Source organism: Puma concolor, chromosome A1 (assembly GCF_028749965.1).
Source record: "Puma concolor isolate L17-30 chromosome A1, mPumCon1.1.hap2, whole genome shotgun sequence".
Classification (NCBI taxonomy): Eukaryota; Metazoa; Chordata; class Mammalia; order Carnivora; family Felidae; genus Puma; species Puma concolor.
In genome coordinates, this window is record NC_141667.1 from 218030614 (window position 1) to 218045196 (window position 14583).

The window sequence follows — 14583 nt, forward strand, 5'->3', positions numbered from 1 at the left end:
TCAGTTTGTATTTTGTAAGTTTTTTTTTTTCCCCCAGAAGATAGGATCTGATAGAAAAATGAAGCATAGTTCACTATTGTTTCTCTTGGACCTATGTGCATATGGCTTTTTAAAATGCCAAATGCTAGAATTTTAGATAGTTATATTTGTTTCTATACGTTCAGTTCATTCCATATTGAATTGGAGTCTGCTTGCAAAAACACAGAAAAGTAGAAAAGACCCAAAAGATACACTATACCACCCAAAAGTTCTAGAAAGTTGATTAAGCTAAATGCAATTTCAATAAAACTTTTTTTTCCCCCTGGAGCTAGATGTGATTTCTAAAACTCAAAGCAAGTGAAAATGGTCATGGTAAGTCTGAAAGAATGAGGGAGTTGATATGAGATAATAAATGCTATTATGTATTCTTAATCCAAAATACACCTTGGGTAAAAGAATAAACAGATGAACAAACCAAGTCCAGAAATAAACCCAAATACATATATGGGAACTCAGATTATGATAAAGTGGCATGTCAAATCGGGGAAAAAAGGCATAAGTAGCAATGTAGAAAGAATAAAATTGCAGGTTAAATTCTCTTTTTTTTTTTTTTTAATTATTTTTTTCAACGTTTATTTATTTTTGGGACAGAGAGAGACAGAGCATGAACGGGCGAGGGGCAGAGAGAGAGGGAGACACAGAATCGGAAACAGGCTCCAGGCTCTGAGCCATCAGCCCAGAGCCCGACGCGGGGCTCGAACTCACGGACCGCGAGATCGTGACCTGGTTGAAGTCGGACGCTTAACCGACTGCGCCACCCAGGCGCCCCCAGGTTAAATTCTCTAAATGGCTCAAAGACTTAATCTTCCATTACTTTTATTGATTTTATATTGTTAATAACTTAGGCAATTTTAGTAGCTCAAAATTCAGAAGACCTAAAGAAGAAAAGAACATACCCAAAAACAAAAATCCCTATGGTAAAAACCACCAATGTCAAGTGACCAGTAGTAACGTACTGGGAATACATAGCTCAATCCTGAAAAGAGACAAAATGCTAATCCCGATAACTTGTTAGGAAAAAAACCCAAGAACTTTACAGAAAGGTTTACATGTTGTAACACTTAAGACACAAACACTATATTGACTCAATCCCTAAATGTCAGGACATAGGTACTATTACTGTCATTGTGCTTGGGGAACCTAAGGTACAGAGAGGTTAGTAAAAACTTGTTCTGTCACAGAGATTAGGAGCGACAGTTAGATAGCCATACTCCAGGCTTTTACCTTATAACCCAGATCTGTGACCGACCGACCATACCAAACAAGATAGAAAATTGTCTAAAGATACTCAAAGTCCTATACAAAATATTAAGGCTACACCGAGATCCTTCCACTGTCCCTCAGTTTCTTTATCAATCTGCACTAAGAAGGTAAATTTTTGACTTGCTCGAAGGCAAGAGGTTGTACCTAGTGGCCGAAGCATTTAATTTGAGGATTTCTGTCTGCTGTCAGTTTGTGAAAACACAGGTTCTGAATACATGTGACACAGCTGGCCTTTATCCTACTATAAAAGTAGTAATGTAGAGAATACATAGTCAGGCATAGCCTTGAGGAGGGAGGCAAAAAATCTTTCTTTTTGGACCCATGATACTAAAAAATGATTCCATGAGCTGCAAATAGATTTCTGAAATGCAAGAAAAAATTTACATAGGTGTCTTTGCCTGTCACGTGAATGACTGTGAAAGAGAGTCTATTTCACTTTTTCCATCTAATCTATACTTAGACTTGTTAAAGACAGTTGGGGAATAAAGTATTTTCTCTTGTTACATGACATAAGCAAGGCAATCATTGAGGGGAAAGGGTTTGCTTATTTTATACATTGTAGCGAAGTCATGGTTGCCTCTGATCATGGGAATTGGGTTTATGAAGGGATGATGAAATCCAAAGAACCCTGGGATCATTCTTAATCTAATGCCTCAATCTTTTCTGTCATCAATTCTTGACTCAAAGAAGCTCACGAATAGAAAGTGCAATTGATTTGTAATTACGTTCATTTGCCTCAGAATTGGATGAAAGCCTTGGCAACGGCAAAATGACCAAGCTGGTAGCAGTAAGCAGGGGAGGCAGCAGCAAATCTCAGAAACGCCAAGTGCAGGAGAAAACGAGCTATCCAGGCTGTGGTTCCCAAGGTTTGCTGTATGCTAGATTCAAGCCAACTTGGAAGGTCCGCCACCGTCTCCATGAAGCCTCTCCCATACCACAGATGGAAATGTTTCATTCTTGATCATCATAACAATATTTGGGACAAAACTATACAGAAGAATACAAGGGAAAATACGATAATCCTGCCATTTTTTCCCCTTAATTTCACCTTGTTGGCAAACGTGAAGTCCTCAGATTCTCCTTGCTAATAGATCTCCATAAATTCCTACTTTACCAGCAGGGGCTCATGTCGTCCACACCATGCTGAAATCTTTTTTCACTTAGAACCATGGCCAGTTTTCCAGTTGAATATCCAATAACCCCACCTCTGTATTCTTAAGAGCTATAAAATGTTCTGTAATTAGGATAAAAACAATACAACAAACCATAATCCAACCTTCTTTTCTGCTACTTCCCAAGACTGTTGCACCTCTTAATATTGTAGGCATAGATTCTTACATCTACTTTGGTTTTTTTGTAGAACAGATGATCTGAAGTAGGTAAAATTCTAATAACTTTGGCTAGACTCTCCAAGAGCAATTCATATGCACACAAATGTGAGTACACGTGGAAACACCTAGTGTGGTGTCTTGCTCATTTTAACTTTGAGACAGGTGAACAATGAGACAGGTGAACAATGGTAATGCATTGTTTTAAGTTACAGTTCTGTGACTATTACAGAAGCTAAGCATTTTCCAGTCGATTTATTGTCCTTTTTTCCCCAGCATTTATCGTCCATTTTGTTCCTGTTCATATTTTTCCTAGTTTTTTTATGGGTTGTCTTTTTGTTTTTCAAAATGTAGGTACTTACTGTAGGTTGGAAATGGCAACCCTTGGTCTCTTCATACACACAGAAATTTTTCTTTTGACTGTTCATATTGATTTTTTAGCCATAAAATTTTTTCTCAGGAGGTACTCAGGTATGTCTGGATATTGACAGTTTGTGCATTTTTTTGACTTAAAAAGCTATTTCACTACTAAGTTCTTTTAAAGTTATGGAAAAGTCTGTGATTTTGGCCTCAAGGTGAACGAGGAAATGAAACAACCTTAGAAGGATTATTTATGATATATTAATAGAAATATCAGTGAAATGATTTGGGATAATGAAAAGAATGGAAAAACCAGCTAATCCAAACTGCTGGGATGGGGTGAAGGAAATGAAGGCCTTGTACAATTGAGTAAACCTGAGAAAGGGAAAATGAGCTACTATGAAGGAAAAGCATATGAAAGAGAAGAATAAAACTGTCAATTGTGACAGTAACATAGGCTGAATTTCTTCCTCAAAAGGCAGAGGTAGGCAGATGGTGTGTTAAACACAAGTTGTGAAAAGATAAAAGGAACAATGACAAAAATGAGAGGAGAAAAGATGCACTGGACAATTTCAAATGAGGAAAAGGTATGGTAATAGTAGTTTGAAATAAAGCAGAACTCAAGGCCCAAAGCCTGGTCTCAGGAGTTAGGGAGATCAAAAATTGGAGTTAGGGCTACCAAGGCAGCCAGGATTTCAGGAATTAAGATTCAGGAGTGAAGGGAGCACAAAGAATGTATTAACGTTATCCACTTCTGCCAAGTAGTCCTATACCAGTTAGTTAGAGGAATAGACTGAGAGGCTGAGTAACTGAAGAGTCAGCAGTAGTCCTTAAAGTGCTGAGAAGATAGGTGGTCAGAGTTGCGCAAAATGGAAAACGCTTGAGGCTTTCATTTGAAGTCATGAAGGACTATACCCTTAGGTATAAGGGTAAACTAAAAATAAGTGCTTATGAAGTCAGACTAAAATAAACTCAATCCCTGATTGGATTAAGGGGATTATTGTAACTGCCTGCTGAAGCTAAAGAACCCCTATCAAGAGAGAATATTCACAATTTTTCTCAGTGTCCAGTATTAAAAAAAAAAAAAATTACCAGGCATACTAAGAGCCAAAGGGAAAAAAGATCCCAGAAAATAGAAATCGCCAGGTAACTCAGCTATACAGACACCTGTGATTCAGTATTTAAGAAAACTGTTAAAAACATGGAGAATTATTCCAGAGAACTAAATACATACAAAAGGAATTCGATGGAAATATCAAAACTGAAAACACAGTGAACTATTAAGGCTATAATACGTAGGTTGAACAGCAAATTAGAAGTAGCTGGAGAGAGGATTAATAATCCAGAAGAAAATGCAGTAAAACTTCCCAGACTGAAGACTTAAAGATGAAAAGTAGAAAAGCTGAGTCCTAACCATGAAAGTTCCACCATCCATGAAACTGGAGTCCAAGAAATGTGTTGGGGGGAGAGAATGTGGCAGAAGCAGTACTTGAAAAGACAATGGCCAATAGTGTTGCTAAATTAACAAAAGACATTGAGTAACAAATACAATAATAGAAAGAAGGACCATGCAGGACAAAACCAAAGCTAAACCTCATGTACGCCCATCATAGTAAAATTGCTAAGATACAAAGAAAAAATCCCAAAGCAGCAAAGGGTAGCAAGAGATATGGTGGTTTCTAAGGAACACCGCTAAGTCAGCTGAGTTCTCACAATCAAACAATCCTAAAAACTAGAATTTGAGAATGCCACTTCTAAGTTGCTGGAAAACTAGAAACTTGGAAATATTGACTGGGCAAAAATCCTGCTTAAAAAAAGACAGCAAAATAAAGGTGTTGAGAATAATAAGCTGAAAGAAAACTACATCCTTAGGCTAAAAGAAATTCCTCAGAAGTAAGGAATATGAGGGCCAGCAGAATCATGGAAATGACCAAAGTAATGAACAGCAACAGAAATGGTTAGTATATGGGAAGTAGGGAGAAGAACACTTAAGTCCTAGGGGTTTTAAAAGGATTCTTAAAATTAGGAAATAGGAAAAAATAATAGGAAATCTAGGGGTACATGGGTTAAATTATTCCAAAGGTTTTCCACTATCCAACAAATACTAAGGTAATTTGTGTTGTACTCTATTAGGTAAAAAAAAAATGAATATTAAATCACTAAAAGGATTTAAAAGAAATAACAAGCTTATAAAGGGAATAATGAATGAATAATTCTTGATGAGGACACTGAAGCAAGGATAGAAACCAGAATATAGAATAAATGTGATAGGGTGCCTGGGTGGCTCAGTCGGTTGAGCGTCCAACTTTGGCCCAGGTCATAATCTCATGGTTCGTGAATTCAGTCCCTGCATCAGGCTCTGTGCTGACAGCTCGGAGCCTGGAGCCTGCTTCCGATTCGGTCTCCCTCTCTCTCTGCCCTTCCCCCACACATGCTCTGTCTGTCTCTGCCTCTCAAAAATAAAGAAAACTAATAAAAAAATTTTTTTAGAATAAATGTGAAGATACAAAGAAAAATAACTGGGTAAATTTAAACCCAAATACTGCATATATGGGTTACATGAAATATAAATGGAGTAAATACTCCAATTAAAAGGTAAAGATTGGATTATAAAGAAAACTATTTGCTGCTTAAAAGCAATATACTTTATTAAATCAAAAAAGTAACAGTAGTAAGATGGAATAAGATAGATCCAGAGTATGATAACCAAAAGGGAACTGGCATAACTATACTAAGATCAGTTGACTTTGATGTTAAGGCAAGAATTGCATTTAATAATAATCAGTATGATAGAAAATTTTAACTTTGTAATTACTAACCCAAGGCAAGGTAGAAAATGTAAATAACCACTGAAGAAAGGTTAGGGTTGCGATTAAAGGTAACATTTGAAAAGGTAGCAGGAAGAGAGATTTGGAATTAAATTCTATATTAGCTTTTAAAGAATGTTCCTACTTAAATAAAGACCATGGTGGAAGGGGGGAGTAATGCCCCAAATTTACTTACTGTAGCTAGAAAAAGAATCTTTCTAAGAAAAACTAACAAGGTCCTCCAAAAACAATTTCATTTAGGAACGTATTGCAGGAATGCAAGGGCAGTTCAAATTCAAATCTAGGAAGAAAACAAGATACCAGTTTTTCCCCTTCAGTTTATTGATCTATCAATAGATGCTGAAAAGGCTATGTTCATTGGTACAAGAACCCTACGACCCAGTAATTGTGCTACGAGGCATTTATCTGAGGGATACAGGTGTGCTGTTTCGAAGGACACATGCACCCCCATGTTTATAGCAGCAATATCATAATAGCCAAAGTATGGAAAGAGCCCAAATGTCCATCGATGGATGAATGGATAAAGAAGATGTGGTATATATATACAATGGAGTATTTCTTGGCGATCAAAAAGAAATGAAATCTTTCCATTTGCAACTACGTGGATGGAACTGGAGGGTATGATGCTAAGTGAAGTTAGTCAAAGAACCCGTTATTTTGTATACACAAAATTCCATCTCACATAAGTATCTAAATGTAAAATAGAAAAGGAAACACAAGAAAATTCAGAATAGTTAGGCTAAGCTCCTTTGGGTTCTTAAGAATTTTTTCCCCCAACTGTCCTCTACTCAGCCTTACATCTCAGACCTGCGATATAGAGCCTAGGTAAACTCCATTTTTGTCTTCTTACCTGCCTTCCCCCACCACCTTGTTGGAGGTCTTCAAATACATAACTTGGTCCATTCAGTGCTAAGCACATAGTAGCTATGCTGTAAGCATGGCTTCATTGATGATGACCCCTACTAGCACCCCCACAACCTTTGCAGCCTGCCTTCCTCCTGGAGTGATGGCTGAATGGAGTGATGTCATCCTGTGCAACCTCTCTGCACTTGATTTCCCGTAGGGTGCTTTAAACACTGCCGGGTTGGTAGTCTTTGCTCAGAAACAGCCCTTACTTCTAGTGCTATTGAGCTTGACTAAGATGGGGCAAGGGCTGTTAGTACAGCAGAAGGTAAAAGATGGGTAGTGCTCCTAGTGTCTGTCTCACCAATGGGACAGTGTACAAGGGTAAAACTTGACTATAGCATGGTTTACTTCATTTGAATTATTGCCTACTTTTGCTAATTACCTCTTGCTATTTGTTTCAGTCCTCCTCAACCCTAGTTGTACTCTTAGAATCACCCTCCCATAGAAGAATTAAATCACAATGCTCCCCAGGGGTGCAGCTGGGATTGAGAGTCACTAGTCTTTCTCTTGAAAGAGAACGAGTCTAAGATTGCATAGATGCAGAAACCACAAACTTTGGTAAAGCAAATATGGTTTTATAAAGAAGGTGGTCATTCAGCAGTAAGTGCAGGGCTTGGTGCCAGAAGGGTGGGAGTCCCAGTCCCGCCATTAGTTGGAGAGCTGATCTGGCAAGCCCACAAGACCTTTCATTGCTCTGGCTCCCTAATTGATCAAATAAGCTTAATGAGATCTATCTAGTTCAAACTGCAATAGGAAATTTAAAATGGAAAATAGAAGGCTCTACACAACTTAAAAAATCATGCAGATTGTTAGCATTTCCATCATAATTTGGCACGGTCCTATGTGCTAGCTGTGGGAGTCCTTTTGGCTAGCTGTGCAGGAGTCTTTTCACTTGTTGAACCCTACTTCCCTCATCCATAAGATGGACTTACCTATTCTGCAGAGGAATCTGTAGCAGCAAGGCAAACAATGGGAACCCAAAAAAAACCCATCCTCGTGTTAGCTATGAACTAGGATTTCTATTACACGCTGTGGGGTAGACTCAAGCCTGCTATCAAATCCCATAGTCTCTCATGTTAGTAGATGCTGGTACCCATGTGACCATAAGGAGGTGCAGTGTTATTGCCTGTGAAGTTCTGCAGCTTTAAAGTAAACCCCGGGGGAATCTGGTTATAAACCAAGTCTGCTGAGGTGACAGGTGCAACTGACTTAGTTACCTGGGAGCTGCCCCTCTGGCTTCCATTACCCGGGCTTTCCTGTTTGTTGGGTGTGTGACAGAACATCAATCCTGGTGAGCGGTGAATGTGTGTGATCAACATAAGGGGGTTGAGATCTTCTGGGGTGTGGTGGCATAACAGGACCAGGGTTTACAGAGGCATGAGGCAGGCAGAAACGTCTTGACCCTGAGCAAGTACTGCCTCTGCAAGTCTTCTGTCCTCTGCCTCTGAGTTACAGAATCCAGCACCTTTCCCCAGTCTCCAGAAGCTGTGTGTTGTTCAGCGTGGGGATCTGTAGTCTTAAACTGACCACAGTCTGGTGATGACAAATGCTGAGGTCTCCGGGGGAATTGTAGAGAACTGAGTTCGAAAGTGTGAGAAGGGGAAAAAGCATCTGGAAGTGGCTTTGGCACAGTTAGGTCTAATTTTGGCGCTGTAGGTATGTATGGTCTTAACTGTGAAAGCTTGACATTGTCAGCCAGTGACGTTAATAGACTTTGCTTCCTAAAGCAAACCTGATAATGACTACATTATACCTTCTCTCTCAACAACAACAGCAAAAAAACACCCAGAGATTCAGGGTGTCAGGTTTCAGGGCAACAAAACAGGACCAGTCCCTCTGGAAGGTGTGACCTGTCCTTTCAAATGAGACCCTGAAATCCTGTACCCAACTTACCCACTGATATGGTCCAAACAGCAATTATTTTCAGGAATGCCTTAGTTCTGGAGTTGAATCGGCTGTGATGGATGGGATTCTGGATGGCAACGTAGCGATCCAGCGAGATGGCACAGAGGTGCATGATGGAGGCCGTGGAGAAGAGCACGTCCAGGTAGATCCAGACAGCACAGAGTTTGCTAGGTAGAGGCCACCGATAGCCTGTGATGCAGAAGGTTAGCGTTAGTAAGGGACCTCCGGCCTCTTGGTGGGTGGCACTTACCGTGCCGGAAGGGTTTCCATTCCGGGCAAAGGCACAGGTGCTGGCAAAGGGCAATTACCACAGATTTTCAATATATTAAAAAGCCTTAAAAAAATTGTGTTTACAATAAGCCCATACTAGCTGAGGAACACAAGGTTTGGAAATTTCTTGTGGCTGCAGTTAGGCCAGGGTGTTGTGGTTAACGTGGGTTGTCTTCAGGGTTTCTCTTGATCTATCTCCTCTGCCTAACGGAACCGACCTTTATTGTCTTTAATGAGCTAGCAGCCTCGATGTATTTTGAGCCCCTCTATTGAAGCTCCTCTTGTAGTGCACTGCCTTCAGTTCACCTCTTACACATGTTGTAGGGTCCCGGAGGTTCGACCCACCTGCGAATCACTAGAACCCCTCAGTCTTCCACAGTGATTGCATTTGGTGGTCTCCCAATCAATGCTATTGGTGTGAATGAATAAATGATTAAAAGGTCCAGATGGACAATATTTTTATTTGGAAAGACAAAGTAATTACATAATATTTGGGGATGTTTAACTCCAGTTTGGAATGTGCCTGTGGGTAGGGGAAACCTGCAGAAAAGCATGGTGTTCTTGCCCTGACCATTGTTTCAGGGAAGTGGCTCTCAAACTTGAGGGAGCCTCAGAATTTCCTTGATGGGGTCTTAAAATGGTACTGCCGGACCCCACCTGGAGGTCCTGATGATGTGAATCTGCAGCCTGGTGCTGCTGGTGGAAGGATCACATTTGGGCAGCAGCTGCTGCCGGCAGTGGTTGTCAGCCCGCCCCCCCCCCCCCCCCCCCCCCGCACTTTGCAATCAGCTTGGAGAGCTTTTCTCTAGGGTCCCGGGGCCTAGGGGTGTGGGTGGAGGTGGGCCCCAAACAAAGTGTTGCAAATCTGTCCCTGATGATTCCAATATGAAGAGCTCTGCGGGAGGAGGGTCCATAAGGCATATTTGAAGTGCCCTGTCTTTGTTGGAGAGGGATTCAAACAGGTAAACCTGTATTAGTTTTGATAGCTGTGTAAGCAGTGATGTTGCATCTGTGTGCTTGTGAAAAGGCAAGTCCTAAAGATTGCCTTTCTTTGCGATATTCCAGACTCACAAAGCTGAATGAACTACATTCGCAAACAGACTCTGTGAAAATGCCATCACCTATATATAGGAAAGTAAAGGGTGCAGGATACCAGCCTAACATAATGCTGTTCACTCTGATTATTTGGAGGGGGAAAAAAACCAACAACGAAAACCTAAAACAGGAGCGTCTTCATTTGCAGTGCCTAGAGGGAAGCCCCGCTCCATCTGGTCGGAACTGATGTTAGCCTCTGGAGTTTGCTCTGCAGGGAGGAGGCAGTTGGGGCGGGCCTAGTCTGGTTTCCGAGGCAAGGATAGGGAGGGAGCATTTCCTCACCCTGCGGTGATGGGTTCGGGGAGAGGTCCAACTCCTGCTGGAACAGGTTGCACGCGGAGTGGTCGCCGCCAGGGGGCGCAGTTGGATCCCGAGCGGGAGGCCCTGGCCAGGTCCTAGCTTCTTAACCCAGCTGGCGGGTGCCTGCCCCCCACCTGCCACTGGGGTCACCCGCCCCCGCCCTCGCCCCGCGCTGTGGTTTTGGTTCCCTGACAGAACCTCTGGGAGTCGTGCGCAACTCCCGGAGTTCGCCTTCTAAGGGGGTGGGGTTTGAGGAAGCCAGAACCTTTGCAGCCTGTCTGGGAAATGACGGCGAATTTAATGAAATCATCCCGGTGTGACATTTGAGTGGCCAAACGGAGGCTGGCCTTGCAAGGAAGCATTATCGACCCTGTGCAAACCGGCGCCTGCTCTGCGTTGCCCATCTCCCTCCTCTTCCAGACTCGGCGCTGGGGTGATACATATATAGCCCCTAAGACCTGGCTAGAAAAATCCCCTCTTACACTGACCATAATGTATTTCCAGCTCTGAGTGACTGTGTGCCTATGTCAGTCTAAATATTGTTTTAAAAAGAAACCCCGGATGTATTACTCCTGACTTGAAAACCTCACATTCTGCTTTCTGCTGAAGCTGTCCCAGTGTTTGCTGACTTGCTAAGAGGTCTGACTCTTTGAAACTGTTGGAGACAGCAGGATTAATGTCTTCCCGTTTGTTTTCTACCCTCCAAACCAGACGGGAGGAGTTGGTGTGGCTGTGTTTTTAAAGAGCGGAGGGCATAATTCAGAGGCACACTTCCGAATTAGCTTCTCTGGGTAGGAACAACTGACACTGGAGTAATTCATTTATTCTAAAGGAGAATCTGCATATTTTCACATCACACCCGCTGCACCACTGAGATTGTCTCTGCACATGTTCTAAGGCAACTGGGAAGGTTTTACCACTCCAGTAGAAGTGCTGAAAACTGTGACAAAGCTACCACTGTGCTTTGTCCCGGAGGCTGGAATACTTGGGAATCTACAGAAGTGAAAATCAAGGGGATTCAGAAGGATAGATTACTGCTTTATGACTTCTTTGGGGGCATTTAAAATTACTAGATGAAATGTACGTGTCCCAAAGCCCCAAACTCTCCAATAATAGGTTGTCAGATTGTGTAATATGTGAAAGTTCACTTTAAATTTAAGGAGAATGACACCGTAGACCCTTGACTATAAATAAGCCCTGGTGTTGAGTTTGTCCCTTGAGCCCCAGCTCATCTGCTCCTCACATGCACATGCTATTACCAGGGTGGGTATAGCTGGGAAACTAACGCCACTCACCATATAGGATGTTTAACATGGACACGGGCATGACAAGGAAACCCAGCAGCATATCAGCTATGGCAAGTGACATCAGGAAATAGTTGGTGGCGTTCTGCAGCTTTTTCTCTAGGGACACTGCCATGATGACGAGTATGTTTCCAGCAATGGTTAGAATAATCACTACAGCTGTCAACAAAGCAGACCAGTTTTTTTCCTGGAGATGAAGTAAGGAGAAGCAGGGTGGTGAGAGGCAGCCCTCACAGGAAAGGTTGGTTCGATTTTCCGAGTCCACTGTCCAGTTAAATGCATCTGAAGTGTTAGCTTCTCCGTTGTTAAAGTCATTATTGTAGAGCCTTGTGTCGTCATGTAATTGCACTAAGGAGTTTGTAGTGGAGCTCAAGGAAGCATTTTCTTCAAAAAGAACATCCATTGCTAAGCCGGAATTTGTAGCAGCTGAAGTAAAGGAAAACTAACAAGTCAGAGCCTCAGCCCGCCATTCATCTTTCTGTCCTCACGCTCTGTCACACGGAAGCTGGTGTACATGCTGGGCTCCTTGGGTTGCCTTTTTTCCCTCATGATCACAATGGTTGTTGAGGAACTGCAGTGGCTTCTTCTGTTTCTTTCCTTTACAATGTTAGGGGAGTCTTGTTGGTTGCATTTTTTTTTTTCCTTCAAAGCAAGGTCAAAAAAGCAGAATGAACTTTTTAACAGAGGTTGCAGAGTTTTGAGGATTCAGGAAGAAACAAGGTGATCCTGGCCAGAAAAGAAAAGTTTGGTGATTACCAGGAATCTCCCTGAGCTCTATCTCATTCTGTTGGTTATGTTGATCACACTAGTTTAGCCACAGCAGTATTAAAATAGCATGCAGTCCAAAACAGTGGGGCGGGAGGCATTCTACATTAAGAAAATCCATTAAAAATACATCCAGTGTTAATCCCATAGTAATTGAATCTAGTTGGGGTTATAGTTCTAAGTCTGAGGCTGAATGTCGGGAATTTCCCAGCTGCTGTCGGGAATTTCCATTTGCATTATTCTTAGTTAATAAAAGAAGGAAAAAAAAAGTCTTAAGCAAAGATCAGACAACTTTCCACGCTAGCAATTCTCATGGAAATGGTAACATTTTGGCCAAGCACGATTTCAAGCCAGAAAGAAAATTGCACGGCAGTAAAAATACAGCAGCATGAGAACTTACATTTGTCTTCAGGGTCCCCACGTTAGACATACTTTGCTGTTCTGTGACTTGCCGCATCTCTCATGGTAATTAAGCGAGCATAGAGTCCCTTCTTGAGCATCGACCAGCATAATAGGATAGTAATTTGATTTCTGTTTTGCTGACTTCAAAAACTGCATGCACGAGTAGAAGCACTTCCAGCGCTGCGCGGTCTGTGTTTGCTGGCTCTGCCCCCACTCAGCTGGGTTACTCCCTCCCTGTGCGGCTTGCCTGAGCCAGGCACACGTTGAGAAATCATTCATGAGCCCCTCTCAAAGTCGCACAAAAGAAATCCCACAGGAAAGTAGGGAGAGCTGCCTGTGCCCAGGGATTCGTGGTTTCCACGGGAATGGACCAGCTCTCCGGCTGCCTTGTTCACTTCACCAGACCTCCCTCTATCTGCATGTCATAAACTGCAAGGTAGCAACAGCCAGGGAGGGCGGACCAAAGAGGCTTTTTTTTTTTTTTTTCTTTTTCTCGTTTCTCCTTTTTGCTACATGTTAACACTGGGAAGTTTTCTATTGTTAGAAACGGGAGAAATCGCCTTCTGTACAGATGGCTAAAGCAGGTAAGCTGCTCTGTGGTGTTTTTAGGGTGAAGAGCTAACATAAATAAGGCTAGAAAATGGCATATCCCGGGAGCGCTGTAAGCATGCCATGCTTCCGTCCAGAGCCCGTAAGCGCTTATGCCCGAAGCGCAGCTACTGACGTCAGTGACTTGGGCTCAGAGTGGCCAAGCACCTCTTGGGCGATACTCAAACCGTTTGTAGCATTTTTAGTTCTTAAAAGCATAACACCATTCAACTAACTTACTTTGTCCAGACTTGTACCGCCTAGAAGTAATTAAAAATCTCACATGTGGAAGACAGAGTTAGTTTCTCAGAGAATTTTGAAGGCCTCCTGCCTTCCTTGTAAACCAAACAAAATGCGCCTTCTATAGTTTCTAAAGAAAGCAGCTATATGGCAGACGCAGAAGTGTATGTATGCATACACACGCTATCTGCTTATTTTTACAGAAGAAAACAGGAGTCTTTGCTGAATAGCACAGTTTTCTCGGCTTCTGTCCATTGTCTTCACGTTGTCTCTGGACACATTCCATCACTTGAGTCCCTTCAACATGTCTTGGGACAAACCTGTATCTTCTTAGCAGATGGTTTCTCTCGGCTCTTGACTTAGACATTCAGCTGCCTGACCCCCTTCGTCTGTGCCCTAGAAGACCTTGACTGTGCACCTTTCTCCCTACCCTGTGCCCACTTCTTGGTGCTTATCTCCACCCATTCTCTTAGTCACAGAATCAGCATCTCTACAGACAGCTGGCTGTTAGCAAGACTCTTCATTTGTTCTCACTGCCAGAACTTTGTCCACAATGCCACTTGGGTGGACTCAGATGTCCTATCCTCTGGCCCATGCCCTACAAGCTTGCTGGGCTGGAGCATCTCCTTAGTGGGATTTTTCCCTTTCTGCCACCCTCCTCCCCCTCTGCATTCCTCAGAGAAGGAGGGGGGTGATGCCGGGCACCTAGAGCAGGCAGCGGAGAGCCTGGGCTCTGGGTCATGACTCCTTGGTTTTGAATCCCGGCTCCTTGACTGAAACAGCAGAGCCCTGGACAATCCAGCTGTCCTCCTTGAGACTCCGTATCCTCCCTTGTAAAAATGGGATAATTGTAGTACCTCCCTCAAGGTGGCAATGAAACTAAAAGGAGGTCATGCATATAAATAATTAACCCAACATGCTTAAAGGATGTTGTTAATGTCAGTGGCTTCTATTAATACTAGTGTTGACTTTATTAAAACAAAATTGACC

At 42.4% G+C, this 14583-nt stretch overlaps 1 protein-coding gene across 2 annotated transcripts in view; it reads right to left on the bottom strand.

Moving 5' to 3' along the window:
• The window catches only part of HTR2A (5-hydroxytryptamine receptor 2A), a 61026-nt gene extending 47615 nt beyond the window's left edge, over positions 1 to 13411 (bottom strand). Inside the window, exons 1-3 of one of the 2 annotated variants that reach the window (XM_086711861.1) lie at positions 12764 to 13411; positions 11590 to 12324; positions 8618 to 8818 (exon numbers count right to left, since the gene is read on the bottom strand). In XM_086711861.1, coding sequence (XP_086567987.1) covers positions 8618 to 8818; positions 11590 to 12001 — 613 coding nt within the window. In that variant the 5' untranslated portion in view covers positions 12002 to 12324; positions 12764 to 13411. Of the gene's footprint in view, positions 1 to 8617; positions 8819 to 11589 lie in introns of both variants that reach the window. The other variant, XM_025924446.2, reaches the window with a different exon arrangement.
• Between the last annotated feature and the right edge of the window lie 1172 nt (positions 13412 to 14583).